Source organism: Cydia pomonella, chromosome 8 (genome assembly GCF_033807575.1).
Source record: "Cydia pomonella isolate Wapato2018A chromosome 8, ilCydPomo1, whole genome shotgun sequence".
Lineage (NCBI taxonomy): Eukaryota > Metazoa > Arthropoda > Insecta > Lepidoptera > Tortricidae > Cydia > Cydia pomonella.
Genome location: NC_084710.1, coordinates 16,740,314 through 16,760,626, shown reverse-complemented (window position 1 = coordinate 16,760,626; position 20,313 = coordinate 16,740,314). Strand labels below are relative to the sequence as shown.

Sequence of the window (20,313 nt, the reverse complement as noted above, 5' to 3'; positions counted from 1 at the left end):
TGTTAGTTTGCAGGGATAAACCATTGTAGATATACCCTTTTATTCGAAGTATTCTGCATCTAAAATTACTAAATAAGCCATTAAGGATTAGGATAAGGCTTTCTTGATACGTTTAATGGTCGTTTTCAATCGATTTGGACAAAAAAGGCGATTCCCAATTCGACTTCTTCAACCTTGTGTATTTATGTTTGTTATGTTTAGATATTTTTAGTATGGCATTGACTTATTAGATACATACTAGTTATTTATTCTGTAGAACTAGTTTTTAGATTGTTAGCTTAACAGTCTCGTGACGTGAAACATGTTTTTCATATATATATTTTTATTTTATTCTTTGACTCTTGGAGAGCCTTTACAGGTGTAAATGGAGGTTCTCAGATAGTGGGGACCTCATACATCTCATATGGACTTGTAAAAAGCCCTTGAGGCCTACTTGCAGATAAATTTTTGTATTAGAATTTTGACTATTTAGAAAAACGTCATGTTCGGATCGCAAAATTATGCTTGATATAAATAAGAAAGTATTTTACACAGAGTAAAGGGTACACAGTAATTAGGCACAGTTAAGTTCATAAATATATTCAATATGGTTTTTATCTTATTATAATGGATTAAAATAAGGTAAAGGATATACGAGTATATCCTTTACCTTATATAATATCTCTCCCTAGTGTCTCGGGTTTCAAAATTGATTAAATTCCCTTAGTAGTTAGTAGGGAGTAAGTTTTAAAGACAAATTAGATTATTTAAAATATCATTCGGTGTTGTAAAATATAAAATAATGTAATTAATAATTACATTAAAGTTTAAATTTATGATATAGTTAAATTAGTTTGGAAAATAAATTATTTTTGGAAAAGATTAGGTACAAGGTTCAGCTGGCATTATTACCTTTATTTCAAAAAAGCAATGGTGAGAACAAATAAATAAACAAAAAAACGAATATTCAATATTCGAAACAGAACTTTGAACACTTACCGAAAATTAACTCAACGCCACAAGTTCAATACACAACTATAGTTATATCCTTTAGCATTAAAACTGCTAATTTTCTATCAGTGAACTGAAAACAGAGGAAGAGCCATATTTTATGATTGTAAGAAAAAACAAACTAAATTTAATAGTTTTGAGGCATGATCGTTCAGAACAAATCTATCCGGTACCTATTTTGAAGGCCACAACTTAGATTATTATTTCATCGTTAGGTATTTTCTGAACTCAAAATGAAATCCTATAACAAGCTTCGTGCTGAAACTTCGAGGTTTTCTACACTCGCTATTAACCAAGATTAAGGTTAAACGCAGACCTATTCCCCGTAAAAAGGCAACTATAAGTTTAATGTTTTCTTAATTGAGTTGAAATCGATACTCAACGCTTTTCACTCCAAGAACTTAACACGTCGTAAGAGCGTGGTGAGTATTACGCAAAAGTTCATAATTATTTTTAATCTCATTAACCGTTTTGACCTGGTTTCGTCCGTTACACACGAAATAGTCGCGTGCTGCCGAATTAATTTGACAGAACATGCTTATTTGAGGGTATTTAACAATTATTCGCCAGTGGTCGAATAATTGCCTTCCTTGGTCGTTTTTGACCGTGTAGATATTTTTTCTATTAAGTATATTAACTTTTGCGTTATATAAAGTCGACCTAGATCGGTACTGTCCTGTTGCGCTGGGTGAAACCCTCGTCAAATTGTTCGGAATAATCGACGTCATTTCTGTGGACTTTAAAAAGCTAATGAATTTAATACATTTAACTAAGACAAAGGCACAAATTAAATTATTTAAATGAAAATGCATTTGTCATTGTGTTAGCTGGCAGAGCGGTTTAGGCATCTGCTGCGATTGCAGAGGACGCTAGTTCGATTCCAGCTTCGGGTACTGAAGGCCTTAGTCACTTTTTCTTTCATATATGACATTTATTTTAGTTCACATTTTCCTACGACTTTAATCATACGAATTAGGTTTTAACATATAAGGCTTTAAAGTACATTTATTTTAAGATGTTCACAAGAAAGTCGTATGACCTCTGAACACATACAAAAAAAAATTTGACCGTAATGTCCACTAATATGTACGGTATATATGGTGGACATTTATCTATAGGCATATTAGGCAGTGTTATATAGGTTGTTCAATTGTTCGAGCATACTTAGCTCACACATGCTTCGAGCAGTCTGAGTAGCGAGCGAGAATGTAAATGTGTAATGCGAAAAGCAACTTTATTAGACAGTGGGAACTCTGTGGTGTTTTATCTTCTAGAGTCTCCGTCCGTCTTGAGTATTGGTTCCCATACATTCCAAGCCTCTTCTCTTTTCGCACAATGTGTAGACCAGGGATCGGAAACCGGTATTTTTTGTATGGGAACGAAAACGGTATTTTTTCGTTCTTTGTTAATTATTTCATTCTTAATCGGGCAATCTAATAATACGAAGTCGTTATCTAAAAACACAACTGAGTCCTACATTTTGAGTATAAATAAACCGAAATATATATTTATTTCGATGTTTTTGCAAAAAACCGGTTCCGATCCCTGGTATAGACGATGTTAAGCTAACTTGAGGAAAACACGTAAACCAATAAGTCAGATTACCTAGCAATAAAACGAACCTGATTTAGGTTGGTTTTTATTGCCCTTAGCTAACGAAGGCGATTTATTTAGACCAAAAAGTTCCAATCAGACTGTGCATTGGCCGCTCTCTTGGGTGAACTGCAATGTGCATCTAGTCTCATCGCTTAGATAAGTAACCATTTGTTTTGAGTATTATAAAATATGTATTAGAAACCTAGCCCATTCTGTGTTAACTCAACTGCCGTTGTTGTTGCAGCAAGTGGTCGCATAAATATATAGTGTCCGTTTTGAGTAAGCTACTATCATATGGCCAACTTATACCGAGTCATAAAGCAGATGAGTGATGGATGACTTATTAATTATCCATTATAAAACGCAACTATAAATTTCTTTAAATATCATATTCCTTAGACGAAACAATAGCTCAATATACCCATTATAGGCTAACAAAGTCATCTGATATCACTGTTATAACTGGTAATTTGAGTGGCAGCCGAATTAATTAAGACGTATCATCAACACAAAGCAATGATCTTCTTGTATTGCAATGTCTTGGTTTGATAAACGATACCCTTTAGATAATTGACTTCCTTGATGTGGCGCTTAATCACTCGAGGTTTGATTAACTCTTCTAAAGATTAACTACAACACGACCGCCTCACACGTCTGCCCTGCCACGCAATAAACTACTTTATTACGACAGCATTAAGGTAACGTAAAATATCTATGTTACAACAATGTAATAACCCTTACGCATATCTTATAGAGCTCATTGTGAGCCTAGATCGAGTTCTATGTAGTTGCGAGTAAGATAACCATAATTAATATAACTATTTATAGGGGAGGGTGGGGCTAGAAGTTCAGATTTTTATAAAATGCATAATTACGGTATGAAAACAGTGTGTGGCATGCACTATTTGAAGGAATAATTATTTGCGTTTTTGAAAAAAGATATTTTTTTGTTCATTGTTTAGCAGTTTTTTATTACCTAGATATTTTTTTACGAGATGCGTCGGAACGGAACAACTTACCCCGCTATGGGCGCCGGATAAGTTGTGCTGTGCCGTCACTTTTTGATTTTTTTTCCGTAACTACAATTCTACCATAATTAAAACAACTGAAACGTCTCCTGCAATAACATGATATCCTGTTAACCTAACTTTTCGCAATAAATATCATACAAATCGCTCCGTTTTCACTTGCGTTTCTATTCTGATCGGCACAACTTACCCCTGGCACTTTTAGCCCCGATCATCCCTACCTAATAAGTTTGGAATTATAGTATTTTAATTAAAATCTGTCCGCTCCTAATTCTTAGGTAGTATCCAATAGGTTTGTTTTCATTATCAGTAATTAGTTTGTTGTTGTTGAAACTGATACTGCTTTTAACAAACACAAAAATAAGAGAATTGGAAACACATTTTTTGTTTTCTTAGTTTGCCGTAGGCTATGGATGGAAAGCAATTTAAACTTCCTTGAGAAGTACCATTCCACCATGACAGGACAGGATATTATTTCCTTGAAGGTTGATCGTCAATTGCTCAGTCATGAATAACAAAATTATTTAATTAAGTTTGAATCAAGTTAATCGATTTTGAGAAAGTTGCGTCGTTTAGGTTTAGGAAGTCTAGACAGCAGATGCTTCCACAAAAATTAGTGTTTAAGCCAACAATTCGGTTAGAAGATTTTGATTGATTATAATGGGATACATGAAGTGTATAATTTTATTCCAATTTATTTATTTTCATGCCAAGTTCTAAACTTAGTCATACTCAATTAAAAATTTTCGCCTAATATTAACATTCAATGTAATGTAAAAAACGCTGTCTCATTCTACTGTCTTTGATAATTATCAGGCCAATTTGATATTTTATTATTCGACCTGTTTCCAAAATGATACTGATCTAGTGATCTCTCTGACAGATTAGTAGTAGAGTAGGCCTGCATGTTCTATTCAAAAAAGTGATCAATTCGTTGTTAATAATTATTGTAATATCACCCTGGCGGGTGCTGCCTCTGCGTGCGTCCCATGTCACGGGCAAGGGCAGCATCCGCTCGGTGTACCTCTTACATTTCATTAAAGTGTCAAAAGGGCATCTACGTGTTGGGTTCGGCTCCGCGGACGCATCCCAAATGTCCGAAGCACCATTGTTCCATGATGGGAAAGACATTGTAATATTACTAATATTATAAGCGTAATCTCATATTATTGACTTACTTTATACCACCTTACACATACAAAAGGAATGGTCTAGGTCTAACATCTTAGGTTCAAATAGACTTGCTGTATGGAGCAAAAATAATAATTCTCGAAAACAATTCCTGAAAAATGCGTTCACAATCAAATATAAACGAAAGGTAAAACCTACGTTCAAGTAAAAAAAAAAACATAGACTACATATAAAATAGTATGTATGTAAAATAGCTCTCAATATTATCTTGAACATCCATCCGGATACATTTCGTAAATTAATAATATTTTCACTGTCAATATAAATCCTGGCGATTAAATATGACTACGAAACAGATTGAAAAATGATTTAAATAAAATCCATCGTTCATAATTGAATGGAATAACGCGGCTCAAGGTGTCAGGATTCTTGATAAATGTATTACCGACCAGTAACCCTAGACAGTAATAAATAAATATTATGGGAAAATTTGACGACCTGTCTGGCCTAATAGGGAAGTGACCCTACTATGAAGCCGATGGTTACGGGTGCAAATCCTGGTAAGGGCATTTATTTGTGTGATGAGCATGAATATTTGTTCCTGAGTCATGGGTGTTTTCTATGTATTTTTTTTTTTTCTTTTTATTGGAGAAACAACAGAAGTATGCGACAGGATAATAGGTTACATTGTTAGATACAAACAATATAGAGATGAACACTTACTTCCTTAAACGCTCTCACTAAAACATACATAAAATAAACGGACTTAACTAAACGGTATGTTAACATACAAGTTTACCAAGTGTTGTAGACCAAGCTTATGTATATTATAATTTAGGTACTAAATTCAAATGGAGAAGAAAATAAAATTAGCAAAAAGTCGAAATTAGGTACTGATAACCAATTTGTGCAATACATTATTAAGTACATTGACAGTACCGATACTAGCAATGATGACGACACACTACTGATGAACATTATGTTGGCCGTTGAGAATATTGAGTATTTGATAACGGAATTTGGGGCTAGTGACATTGAATATATCGATGGAAGTAAATTCTTTATTGTAAGTGTTACAAATACGACGTAAGGGGGCTCGCAAACCGGCGTTACTAGAGGTGGTGGGAACCGAGAACAAAGCATTAGAGCGCGAGCTGAATCGAGCTGGGACTCTGAAACGTATCTGCTCCAGCAGTTTCATACTGTTAAAATGCCCTTTGCATATTTTATAGAGAGTAATTGCGTCACAGCATTTGCGTCTGGTCTCTAATGAATGCAACTTATAATACTGCAACAGATCAACGTATGGTAGTCGTTTCCCTGTCAATCGTCTGTGTAATGCCCGCAAGAACTTTTTTTGAACCATTTCTATTGCATTTGCATATTTTCTATACAGTGGATTCCAGATTACTGAGCCATATTCCAAGTGGGGTCTAACCAGTGATTTATACAACAAAAGATAACTTGAAGATTTTTTAAAAACCTTTGCTGTTCTCAGACGAAACCTAGCATTTGATACGCTTTTGAAATGATACGCTCTATGTGCAACTGGAAGTCTAGTTTATCATCGAATAGGATGCCTAGATCACGTGAGGTTGACACTCTTTTGATATACTCATTGTTACATATTTTATATTTCGAGTTGATAACTCTTTTTTTATTTTTTGTAAAGGTCATCTTATTAAGTATTTATATATTATAAATGTCGTTGTCTAAGTATTCACAATACAAGCCTTATTGAGCTTACTGTGGGACTTAGTCAATTTGTGTAATAACGTCCTATAATATTTATTTAAATTTTATTACCGCCTAGTCCCAAAGTAAGCTCAATAGGGCTTGTGTTGTGGGTAATAGACGAAGATATATATGTTACGGGTGATGTTAGAAGGTTAATTGAACTCAAGTTTACCCTGGTATAACTTGTATTATCCAAGCCTTTTGGGTAAAGTCCGAGAATTTAAACAATAATAATCTGTATTCGACGTTTACCCGTACACATCTGGGAGGGTAATATCAGAAGTGATTATGCACCACCTAACATTATCTAGCCAGTGTTGGGTAGACCTAGATGTGAACGGTTAAACTCCGAATACAGATTACTGTTGTTTAAATTTTTGGACTTTACCCAAAAGGCTTGGGAAATACAAGTTATACCAGGGTAAACTTGAGTTTAATTGAACTTCTAACATTACCAGTAATATATTTAAAATATAATTAAATATATAAATTCTTGTTTACATGAAAACATCCCTAACTCAGAAACAAATATTTGTAATAAGCACACATATTTGAATTACCTTGATTTGAATCCCGGCATGGGCAAATGTTATCATCCATGGGTTATGTTATAATTAAGGGTTAATTTTAGTTGTTAGTAGAATCAATCAGTCAAATAATTTATTCAAAAAGTCAAATTAACAAATTTTGTAATTGATTGATTGCTTGAAAAGACCTATACCCAGCTATTAAATCAACCAATAAATCAATATCCGATAATTGTCTTGGCTGGGCATCAGGAGGTTTAGGGTTTAAATACGGATGAAGTCAAATATTTGTGAGATACTCTACTAACTTTTGATTGTTTTCATATAATGAAGTAATTTTATATCCCTTTTTTTATTCAGATAAAAAACTCAAAGCAAGCCTTTTCGATTAACAAACATATAATTTCAATTACGAAATTTAACACTACATATTTAGTTGACTGAAAGTACTTTGGCGCAGTTAAGTAGTCCAAATATCTTGAGAAAGTTTCTCACATTATCCTTAAGGCCCATTTAGATTGGATAGATGGCCCACAGAAGTCTGTTCAGTTTGAACTCCCAAGATTCATTTACAGATTGTTACTAATCGAACAGGTCTGACATCCGTGTCATTTAGGATTAAGAATAGAATAAATGTGTAATTTTTGTAAATTCTTACAATTTATCAATTGGTTGTTACAGACGAGCCGGGCTTTACCGGGCCCATCACGAACGTCACCGCGCCACTGGGCCGTGAGGCGATACTCGCCTGCTCCGTGCACAACCTTTCCACTTATAAGGTATTATAAAGAATACAGAGGTACAAAATAAAATAGAAAATTAATTTACTAAAGTTTTCTAAATGAAAGATTGTAGGAGCAATAATCACAAAATTTACGGGCCACTGTCAACTTATGGCACATTGTTGTTTGTTAAAAGTTTTAGCAGTTTTCAAAAGCTTCAGGAAAAAACCGGTGAAGTGCGAGTCGGACTCGCGTACGAAGGGTTCCGTACCATTTATTTATAAAAACGGCAAAACAAATATGTTTGTTATATGGGAGCCCCCTTGAATATTTTTTTTTCTGTTTTTAGAATTTGTTTTTTTTTAATACTAGTTCGGTGGCAAATAATCATATGGCCCGCCTGATGGTAAGCAGTATCCGTAGCCTATGTACGCCTGCAACTCCAGAGGAGTCACATGCGCGTTGCCGACCCTAACCCCCTCCCGCCCCTCATTGAGCTCTGGCAACCTTACTCACCGGCAGGAACACAACACTATGAGTAGGGTCTAGTGTTATTTGGCTGCGATTTTCTGTAAGGTGGAGGTACTTCCCCAGTTCGGCTCTGCTCTAGATCTGGAATGACATCCGCTGTGCTGTGCCCTACCACACAGAGCGAGATGACATTCACAATGCCCATACCTCCCTTGTGGACGTAGTTTAAGGACGTACCCGGGTCCGGGTCCGGGTGTTGTTATAGTGGCAACAGGAATACATCATCTGTGAAAATTTTAAATGTCTAGCTTTCACGGTTCATGAGATACAGCCTGGTTACAGACGGACGGACGGACAGCAAAGTTTCAGTAATAGGGTCCCGTTTGACCCTTTGGGTACGGAACCCTAAAAAGACATAAAAAAATCGGTACATATAGATTTCTTTTCGTGTGTTTGTGTTTACCTAACAGGTATCAATGTTATTTAACTCAGGGAAAGCCGTTTAAAAAGGGAAATCTGATTTGCCACTGCATTACGTATTTGCTTCTTGAACATGTTTTCTTACTTATTTTGACTTGTACTTACTTATGTGTATGCAATCAGTTTCGTTTTTAAGCTAGTTTTCTTGCTTAAACAAAACAATATAAGCATTTTAAGGTAGCATTGATTTTGGCTTAGAAAACCTAATTTTGGGTTGTTTTATCAAGTAAAACATTTTGAGTATAAGTAAAGTTACAATATATGTATATTTTTTAGTATTTTTTGAGGGAAAACAAAACCTTATACATATTTATTTTATTTTAGTCTTAAGTGCATCTTGCTCGCTCCATATCAATTCCAGATTTTTCTTATAGACCATTTGGTTATTAAATTTATTTACTTAAATTGTTTTTTCAATATGCAGCCATACATTGCAGCGACATAAAATATGTATCATAAGAAAGGCTTAATCTAAGCCATTTGATTATATTTAACTTTAACCTTTAGGTGGCGTGGCTCCGAGTAGACACGCAGACCATCCTCACGATCCACATCCACGTAATATCACGATCCCGCCGTGTAGGGGTGACCCACAGCGACCACCGCACCTGGTTCCTGCACATTCGCGAGCTGCGAGAGACCGACCGTGGCTGGTACATGTGCCAAATCAACACCGATCCTATGAAGAGCCAGCTTGGGTATTTGGATGTCGTGGGTGCGTTAGTTTTTACTTGCAGCTCATATGCCTGCCTAATGCACTACAATTTTTCATGTAACTCTTGACTAGAAAGCAGCGCTTAGTTGTTAGAGTCGTTCATTCAGCATCAATAGTAGTGGATGAAACAACTTACCAAAAGTGTCTGCCACCCTCTAATACTTTTCCAAATATAGATAGTTCTAGTGCAAAAATATTTGCTACGCTATAGCTAATTTTTCCACATAAAGGGACATAATGTCTGTAATGTCCCTTTTGGTTGAGCTAACATAGAAATCACTCCATTTGATGCTGACCGTACTTATTATTTAGGTTTGTACTACACTTTTATTTACCACTCACTGATTAGTTGATACTTAACCAATCTCATCAAGTTAATTAGGTTATTTATGGTACCGTAAAATCACTCAACGATAGTCCATTTATGAAAAGAGTTAATTTCGAACGGTTGCAGTCGCCATCCGAATGTACCTTCATTTTGACGACCGGTTTGGCTTAGTGGGTAGTGACCCTGCCTACGAAGCTGATGGTCCCGGGTTCAAATCCTGGTAAGGGCATTTATTCGTGTGATGAGCATGGATATTTGTTCCTGAGTCATGGGTGTTTTCTATGTATTTAAGTATTTATAATTATTTATATATTATATATATCGTTGTCTAAGTACCCTCAACACAAGCCTTATTGAGCTTACTGTGGGACTTAGTCAATTTGTGTAATAATGTCCTATAATATTTATTTATTTATTATTTATTTATTTTACTATGATCACAAGCACTATTAGCACAAAAAAAATTGGGATTAGATACCAATTTCATGTAGGTAACTAATTGAGTTCCTATGTATTTTTTTTTTCACGAAAATGACAAGATCGTTATTCACACCTTTTCACAAACGTGGCGTTAAAATGTCATCGCAAAGCCAGGAACCTGACCAACTTATGTTATCAATTTTACCTACACTACCTATTTGTCATGTCGTCAAAAAAGACTTCAAGTTTAAAACTTTACGGTAATTGCTGTAACTACTTCTAAGTTATCATTACAAGCTGTTAACATTTTAAAATTTGGTAGTGACAGTGGCATTTTAAGCTAGTGGAAATATAAGGCATTTATTCCGAGTTTGAATTGAAAAACATTGAAATGATAAATTTTTAACAACAAACGATTGCCCGCTTTTCTCTATATCTGCGTCTCTTAATTCCACTTCTATTAAATGTTGTAGAATATCACGGCGACTCCGGACTTTCATTTTATTGTACTATGTACAGAATAACGCAAAGAGCTTAAATAATTGATACAACAATGCATGGAACTTTGAAAGCTACAAAAATGTAGTTAGAACTAGCTGAAGTGAAGTAAACTGTAAGGTACAGTAGGGCAATTTCAACTGGTATTTTATAAGGTACAATGTTGACTACCTACTACTATCTACCAGTGTTACCGTATGCAATTGACCATAAACCATTACAAAGTGAACCGTAAACAGTAACCGTCCATTACAGTTTACGGTTCAATTTGTAATGATTAATTGCAAGTAACGTTTCGGCCAACACTGCTATCTACAGTACTTTTTACTGACAATTGATTGCCTTCATACTGTAGACTAGTTATCTAGGTTTTTTTTTCAGACTCATCCGAAAATGTTTAGTCTGTGTACTTTAAAATGCGTTGCTTATATAAAAAGGCAAAAATAGTTGTAATTATCCCGCCGAGGGGCAATGACAACTAATAATAATAAGTTTCGTTAGGTACCGTGAACTTGCACTGCTAAACCTGAGCTCCTGTGGTTTGTCATGTCGTAATTTCAACTGGTCTTCATAGTAAGTAGTGATGAGACTCGTGAGTATTAAACATCAGTCGATAATGTCGGGTTACATATATTTTTTTTACTTTTTATCAGCGATAAAAAAGACTTTAATTACTATATCACAGTATAATCTTGAATCGTGTACATCACTATTCACTAGTGTTTGTTTAATTTCATATTAAATATGGCACTCTAGTTAATCCTGTAAAACATGGAAGATATTTCGATTAGTTGAAATTTCCCGCAGTCAGTATTGCCCCACTATGCTATATTATACTTAAAATGGGTGTGATAAATATTATTAGGTTAATACCACATCGGTAGCAATTAAACATAGAGAGATTAATGTGTATCATATTTCCTCAGTTCCGCCGGACATTTTGGATCGTGGAACGAGTCGCGACCAGACGGTTCGTGAAGGGGCCTCCGTCAGTCTGACTTGTGCCGCCACAGGCTCGCCGCAGCCGCAGATCGTGTGGAGGCGCGAACATTCCAAGCCTATCGTCCTATCTGATGGAATACAAGGTAAAAATAATATAATAGTATCATATTAAATTTTGCGTTCGCGTAGTTTTTCCTAATATCTTAGATCATGGGACAATCTGGATCGTCAGACCAGGTATAATTAAGGTTTGCTTAACTTGCGTAAGGTCCTCCGATAAGCTCCTCCGCCACGGACTCAGATCGATTAGAGTAATCGTTACAAGTCTAGCTAGAATGGAATATACATTAATTACGACCATTCTGTCAAGAGTGGCCGATTAACAATAAGAACTTAATTGTAGTGGTTGTCCCAGAGTAATGGATTACGGAACGTATAGGATCTTGAATTTGGTTTCTGTTGTAAATTCCTAGCTCAAGTTCTTTTGGCGAAACGAGTCTAGTTGCTTAGGGAGCGTGGATAAAAAAATAAGCGTCTAATGTCACCTATTGCTCATTAACTATTATATTTAAAATATGTAACTCAACGATTTTATGAAACAGTTTTGAAACATTGACATATATCTAAGGACGGACCTTACGGGTAATAAGAATGGGGCCAGTACAGAGGTGTCGCTCACACGAATTCAAGCCGATCGTGCATTCTAACGCCACCACGCGATCGGTTGATGAGTTTGCATCTCACACGCGCGATTGGTCGCAACTAACTGCCTTAGACTGCACGATTAGCTCGACTTCGTGAGTGACGCCACTGAACTAGCACCTTTCTTAGTGCGCGTAAGGCGCGTCCTTAGATAATATGTCAATGTTTTGAAAAGGATGGGCCCGCAATATTACACAAATCGAACTAGTTCTAAATAGCTAGACGTACACTATAAGTATTATACCAAAGTATATAAACACAAATTCCGAAACTCGGCAATTCTCATTTAATAAATAACATAGACATGTCAAATTAGCATCTAGATAGATTTCAGCCATGAAAGGTTAAACAGCGTATTATTCGAAGCGCCATACACGTGTATTTATTCTAGTATAGCGCTAGCATATTGACACACTTTCACTATAACAGTGACATCGGAACAACGCTATGACAGCCGAGTTATTAATGATGTTAAGTTAGGTATTAACAAGACGATATATCGACAGGTAGCTACCGTGACCTTCCTGCGGCTCGAAACGGCACGACAGTTTATTATATTCTGGAACATAATTAAAGGCTTTTAGCGCGTTTGTTTTATCTTGCTACCCGATCAGTACCCAATTGCGAATGTTTCCAATCTAATCTTAGGGCCGCTTTCAAACTGTTAAGTGTGTTTGTGTAATTGCTTGACTAAAGAAGGAGGGTTAATGTTTTTCGAGTGTATGCATATATTTCAGGGCATTGCCAGTGTCTATGATTGCCTATGCCAGCATCAAAGAAATAGTGTCAGCTAAAGTGGCAAAATATACGAGTATTGCAACAAACCATTGTTACCATAGGATGTGATTAGATATACATATATTATATATAGCCACTTTCGCTGTCAATCTCTGTTTGACTTTGACTAACAGACGGCTTGATGACGCTGGACATATTTTGATGCGTAAGATATTCTCAGAGCTGACCTTAAAGAAAGGTGGAGGTACTTCCCCTGTTGGGCTCTGCTCTAGATCTGGAATGATAATCACTGGCTGTGCCCTACCACACAAAGCGAGCAGGGGCGGATTAAGAAGGCGCGGGGCCCTTAGCACAATAGCTCGCGGGGCCCCCCTGGTTTGAAAAAAAAATGATTAAGTGCGAGTCGGATTCGCACCCCGAGGATTCAGTACCATCACAACATTTTTACGATGTCTTAATTTTTGTCCACTCGTTCTCTATTAGTTTTTAACATGTTATGCAGTGTATTTTTTAGGGTTTCGTAGTCACCTAGAAACTCTTATATAAGCAGTTTCACCATGTCCGTCTGTCCGAGGGTTTGCTCCGTGATCTTTAGTGCTAGATAGCTGTAATTTGGCATGGATACATAAATCATGCATTGCGACAGAACGGGTAAAATAAAAACTATAAAAAAAATTAGGATACCTCTCGTACAAAATGTTTTTACTTTGATATTTTTTTGCTTTGACCCTGTAGTGTGGCGTATGGTTGGATAAGCTCTTTCGAAACGAATAATGGTCTCCAAAAACCTTTTTTTAAATAAAGTTATTATTTACGGAAATAATCGCTCCGAAAGTTAAAAAAAAAATGTAGGGAGGAATTTCGATCTTTTTATTTTTATTACTAATACATTTTAAAAGAGCCTAATCTTAATAAAGTTGTGTTATTTTATCACAGTTCCTTTCTTTTATATAGGTTTCCTCCTTACCTTCGGTTTTCATCATCAGATTAGGTCGATTTTGTCAAATTTTGACAAATGGTAAAAAAAATAGTTTGCAGATGGTTTGCAGGTTTTGAAAACAACTTACGAGTATTACAAGTTAAAGCATGTAGGGATACTGTTTAACAACATCAAGATTATTAAGTTTAATAAAAGCTTGTAAAAATAGGTGAAAAGTGAGTCGGACCTAAGAAGTGGGAACTAATGGCTAAGTGAGCCAAAAAACAAGCCCGAAGGCTGAGCCCCGCGAGCTGAATATCCGGACCGATCGGACCACCCGATTTCGTAGCGTTCCCGTGCGAAACCGAAGGCCAAGCTGCAGGAAAGCAGAGTCTAGAATGAAATCAATGCCAGAGTGTGAACGAGGCCGTAGGCCGAGCTCCGTATAAGGGTGGAGGCCCGGAGCGTTCAATCACGGCGCGCCACGCCACCATGCAAAGACTGAATTGTAGGAGAACAGAGTTTGGAATTGATCTCGGCTCGCCTGCTGCTCGGCCTTAGTTCTTGCTCGAAAGTGCGACTTGCTGGGATGCTTTGGGTATCGGACCCTATGTAGGGCTTTACATCCGGCTTATGCGAATGCAAAGCCCTGCATAGGGGCCCCGCTGTATTCTTTTTATAACATTTTGACAATTAGATCATATGTATCACGGCTTTGCAGCAACTCGGCATATTTTGGGCCCGGCCAGCCGTAGAGGAGCGCGTCCTTTGGCCTACTACGGGCTCAAAGCTGATCATCATTAGGCATTAGCTGTAAGGTGCAATTTGTTATTTGAAATAATAATTAGTAAATAAATCATCCTTCCTTGCTTTTCACTAATATGTTTTTAAACACAGTATCTTCTTTTGTTCGTTACCGAGCTCTGCTGTTTCCTGCAGCTTAGCCATGCACAAAAGTTTGCACCTTCCCCAACACTGCACCTTCGGTATTATGCTAAACTCTGCTCTAGGTCTTTGCGTAAGCCTAAAAAAATCTTTAAATTTGGTATCGTTGTAAAGAAAAATAGACAGGATAATAACAAATAATAATAATTGATCAATATTGTTACTGAGTTACGAAAAAAAATACACTGTAAATAAAATGTGGTGGTACAGGATCCGCGGAGTGCGAGTTCTACTTGGCCGGTTCCGCGTGCCGAAATCGCATGGTCAGGGTCGGAGCGCGGGGCCCCCCTTAGGCGCGGGGCCCTTAGCATATGCTTTTTCTGCTGTTCGGTTAATCCGCCACTGAAAGCGAGATAACATTCACAATGCCCATACCTCTCTTTTGGACATAGTTTAAGTACGTACCCGGGTTCCGGGGTCCGGGTTCTTAGAAATGCAATATTATAAAAGAAGTAGATAGTTGCAGTGTTTTTTTAATCAGGATTAAAAATGGGTTATAGCTACGAGTATTTTGGTCATTGATAGAATTGAACATCCCTAGGGAGACAGTACATTAGAAAGCAAGAAAAGTTGTTTCATCGATTTTGAATAAACGTCCCCTAAGAGGGTTAAATATTGGACAGGGTACGAAATAACTATTTAACCAATTGAATAATTTGGCGAAAGAAGCATATTCCAAATAATATGCCTATGTCATAATAATAATCTACTTGATCTATTCTACCAATTAAAATATTATCATAGTAAAAAAAAACATATGTAGGTTGCCAAAGTAAATGATCTGCAAAAAACTGATTGGCAAGTAAATTCGTGTAATAAAACATGACACACAAACATGACTTTACAAATAAATATCTTATCTTATCTTATCAGATCACCGTACGAAAATATTTGTGTCGTTTATTTGTCTATAAATCATCTATGGCTCTTTAAAGAACGATTTTAATGAAATTTAGTATGCTGAATGTGTAAATCATGCGTCTTTAATCAGGAGTCTTTATTTTTACTCCTGACGCGAAAAGTGGAGGGTTATAATATAAGTTTGACCGCTAAGTTTGTGTGTCTGTCTGTGAAACCGTAGGTCTTGAACTGGTAAACCGATTTAGATGCGGTTTTTTATTTGAAAGTAGGTTTTCTAGTGCTGGTTCTTAGAATGTCTGACTGAGATGATTTCCTTGCACTGTCGTCGTTAAAAATAATAATTTTAAATTAATTAGTACTTAGAAATTACTCAAAGGCACAGGCATAGGAAATGAAATTGACGTGCACATACACGTAGATACGTAGCTAGTAATGTCTACACATATTGCAACTAGCAAAGAGAATTTGAAATAGAGGTGGATTGTCAAAGAATACTTTGAATGCACCGTAATTTTACTGCCATCTTTCTACACAAGATTAAAACTTTTAGAACGCCATTTGACTTTGATCCTTATTGTTTTACTGATATGAGTTAAATTTGTTAAATATCAAAAAGTTGCGCCGAGTTCTAATAGTTTTAATCATGTGTCGAAAGATGGCAGTAAATTTACGTCGCTAAAAAGTTTTCTTTGACAATCCACCTCTATTTCAAATTCTCTTTGCAACTAATAAAACATGACTGTCGTCGTTTTATATCAATATTGTTTAATGCAATGTAAATACTAGTACTACATATAACTATCGTCATATTTCAACTAATAAAAAAAAACCCTGATGAATTATATACATCTAAACCTCATGAATCACTATTATACCTTTATACCTATCATTCAATGAACGCACTAAAATTCGTTGCGTAGTTTAGAAGATTTAAGCGCAGGTACAGATGAACGCAGCTTCTTTGTTTTATACAATGTAAAGACTCGTGTATGATAAATAATTGTGGTTATTATAAGTCGAATATAAAAACAAAGACAATACTTACTAGTGGACGACACACGTTGCCCATAGAATAGTACGTTCCCACAAGGATCAATTTACCGATTGTGTGCATACCAAGCAATCTTCTATTTCGTTGAATAAACGAATGTTTTGAATAGTGTATCGTTTCGTAAAAAACTTTATTTTGATACATGGTTTAAAAAAAAGTATGATAATGAAATTGTAAAATGTAAGGTTTGTATAATAAAAAACGCATTGCATTGCGATATGTCTCATATACCAATTTAATCGAACATGATAGCGACGCTAAAAGTTCTTCTGTAGTAGTCTTTACGAAAGATTCTCCCGGTTATTGCGATTTGTCTGGTGTCAATACAGTATTGGCTGGCAATTGACTTTTTTAATATTTACCGTAAAGGGCGTAAGATAATTGCATTAAGAACAGAATTTTGAGCTACATTCCAATTACAAAAGCCCCTTCTTATACGATTTTTTGTTGCAGTGTCTTCCCTAGAAGGGCCAGTGTTGAACATAAGCCGAGTGAGCCGCCAACATGCTGGCGCCTATCTGTGCATAGCGTCAAACGGCGTTCCGCCCACGCTCAGCAAGAGGATCATGCTCACCGTAGAGTGTAAATATGAATCTGTTTTATTTGCGATTGGCTACGAACGGTGTGGTGTCTATTCAGACCAAGTGTGGTGACAGTGACGTACCGTAAAATGTGCCTACTTTGCTCCAAAAAATGCTCCAAAATTCGAAATTAAATTTAAATTTTAAGATTATATAAATAAATAAATATTAGGGGACATCTGACGCAAATCAAGCTAGCCTTAATCAAAGGTTGGTGGCCACTTTGATTTGGGAGAAAAGTAGCCACATTTTACTTGTAAAAATATCATCCATAATCTAGTCTTTCTTCCTAGGCCAATACAGTATTGGACAAGTCATGTGGACCATAGATGAATATATGTTATTGTTGTAAATGTGGATGGCTAACATGTTGGTGCCTTAGTTGGCATAGCGTGGCGCGATATAAAGTACAACCTTCCCTTAGTAAAAGGATATGTTTCATAATTAAAGTACTTTTAATTATGAACCTTACCCGTCTTGTTCCCGTGTTATTATTGACTACTTAACATTCACTTTAATAACTGTGCAAGCTGTAAGCAACTAGGTTATCAATAATTAACGGGAACGGTCGAAATGTAAGTACACGTGTAAAATATATAATGAACTAAAAAAAAAAAGTATAAAATTAAGTTTTATAAATAAGTATCTGATTAAAGCGTAATAATTGGGTATGAGAAGCAACGAATACTTAAAACTTACTTTCCGCCAAACGACAGTGAGACAGTGATATAACACCTTCATAACACCCGCGTCGCACGATCCTTAATCCCTAACACCCGGCTTTAGTAATCAACTATTTCTAGCACCATTGAGGATAAGCAGATTAAGAGATTAATGACAGTGTTTATTCTACAATCAATTGGGTTAGAAGTAGACAGTCTTTGGTTGAATAAGTTTTTACAAATAAAAGCTTTCCTTCCAGGTTTACGTGACATAAAAAGGGTCAGAATCGAAATAGGTACTTAAATACTTAATGCTAGTCAGACAGACTCGGACGTTGTGAAATAGCTTGGGGTGGGCAATGTGTCTGCCTATCGGCAATTACAATGTTATGTTCAAATAAATACATATATATATGCCACTTTACATGAAAACAAAGTTACAAAAATCAAACTATCTTCGCGTAGTACCTATAGGTACTGATGCACTCTCAACATCTGTCATTATTATACGCTGCTTGGAAGGGATTGCTCAAATAAAAGTAAATAACGATAAAAATGGAAATATTCCTTTTTCTACTCGTTGTCTGTAATGGTTGAATAAAGATTTCGTATACCAAACTATAATTGCGTACTTTCATGTATGGCCTCTCAACTAACTATGATATTCATTTCGATACGCTGTAGTCAAATTTGACTAATCACGTGCCACCGCGGTCCCATAGAAAAGACATGAAGGGGCAAATATTTCATTCAACTGCTTATTTATTCAACGCGCGTTTATGTCTTTTGCACTACATTTTTACTTACTGAGATACTTAGCAATTTTCATTAATTATTTAGGGTTTATAGTAAAAAAGTATTACTTTAGATGACTCCTAGGAAAAGTATGGTATACAATATTAATATAATCAAGCTTTTCAATCTCGTACCTTAATTAAGCAACTCAGCAAGCTTCGTTGCCTAAGGACGGTATTCGACTGAAAAACTCTCGTTTATATCACTTTTGAATAACACATTGGCACACCCAATCCGAAATCTGATTGGAACTCACCAACGAAATTGCATTGCATAATGTGCAAACATATTTATGAAAGTTTTCAGAAAATAGTATACCCAATTAGCGTGAGTAGATAAGAAAAGATGATCGCTGTCAGCTTTGCGACTACAATTAAGCATGAAATCTTTATGGGAATTAACTTTTTGCCATTCTTACATTGTAATATCACTTACCTATCGTTTATCAAATAAACGCCAAAACCAGGTTTTAATTAAAATTTAATGCTTCATTGTCGTCACAAAACTTACAGTGACATTTATTAACAACTGACGCTAATTGGGTACACTATGTTCTGATAACTCCCTTATATCATGCTAACAATCATGTTAATCACGTAAATATTAAATCCAAAATATGAGTACTAGAACCTTTCTAGCCTGAAAGTAAACACGTTGTTTTTGTACAGTCCCGCCAGTGATAACGATAAGAAACCAGCTGGTTGGCGCGGCGTTGGGCTCGGATCTGGTGCTGGAGTGTGACACAGAAGCTTACCCCAAGCCGGTTAGCTACTGGAGCCGAGAGAACGGGGAAATTGTTCCTGTTGGTATGTAATTGAATGCAGAAACTTTACAAGAAAAGGCTATGGTTCAACTGTTTACCTTAACTATGAGAATAACACCGAAATCGCAAAAATGATGTACTTAAAAACACCAACCCGAATATTTGTTGTAAGCCGCTTGTAATCGTAGTTCGTTATTTTTTTTACGTCAGATACTTTTGTTTTATCTTAGCTGCTGCCGGAGCAATATATAATATTAATCAGTTCTTCGAGCATGTGTACCCATTTCAATCAATAGCTTTTTTAAATAAAATGTATGCAAAACTAATGATAACACGCGATGTTTTATACGTCGCTTGCTTCCAAATCCACACTATCTTTTCAGAATAATATATTTGTTGTATAATGACCGACCAATTCAACGTTTTAAATATGTATGTTTGCATATATATATCTATGTATGTATGTATGTTTGTAAATATGCATGTTATGTATATTATTACATTCTGTAACATAAGTTAATTAACATAATTAACAGACCTTAATTGACTGATGTGTTCTTTCAAACAATTCATATAATCGCGTAATAGATTCAACATTACCTAATGAATTTCTTGTTGCCACGAGTTTTGTTTTGTTTATCGTCATTCATTTGGTTATTGTCAAAGAATCGTTTACATGCCAGCGGTGGTATCATGGTCGCATTTTTATCA

At 35.9% G+C, this 20,313-nt stretch overlaps 1 protein-coding gene across 1 annotated transcript in view; it reads left to right on the top strand.

Annotated features, from left to right (window-relative positions):
- The window catches only part of LOC133520705 (lachesin-like), a 32,776-nt gene that overhangs the window by 3,608 nt on the left and 8,855 nt on the right, over positions 1–20,313 (top strand). The window contains exons 2-6 of the mRNA XM_061855318.1: positions 7,691–7,788; positions 9,190–9,397; positions 11,570–11,728; positions 17,255–17,383; positions 19,508–19,645. Of these exons, the coding sequence (XP_061711302.1) occupies positions 7,691–7,788; positions 9,190–9,397; positions 11,570–11,728; positions 17,255–17,383; positions 19,508–19,645 (732 nt within the window). The remainder of the gene's footprint in view (positions 1–7,690; positions 7,789–9,189; positions 9,398–11,569; positions 11,729–17,254; positions 17,384–19,507; positions 19,646–20,313) is intronic.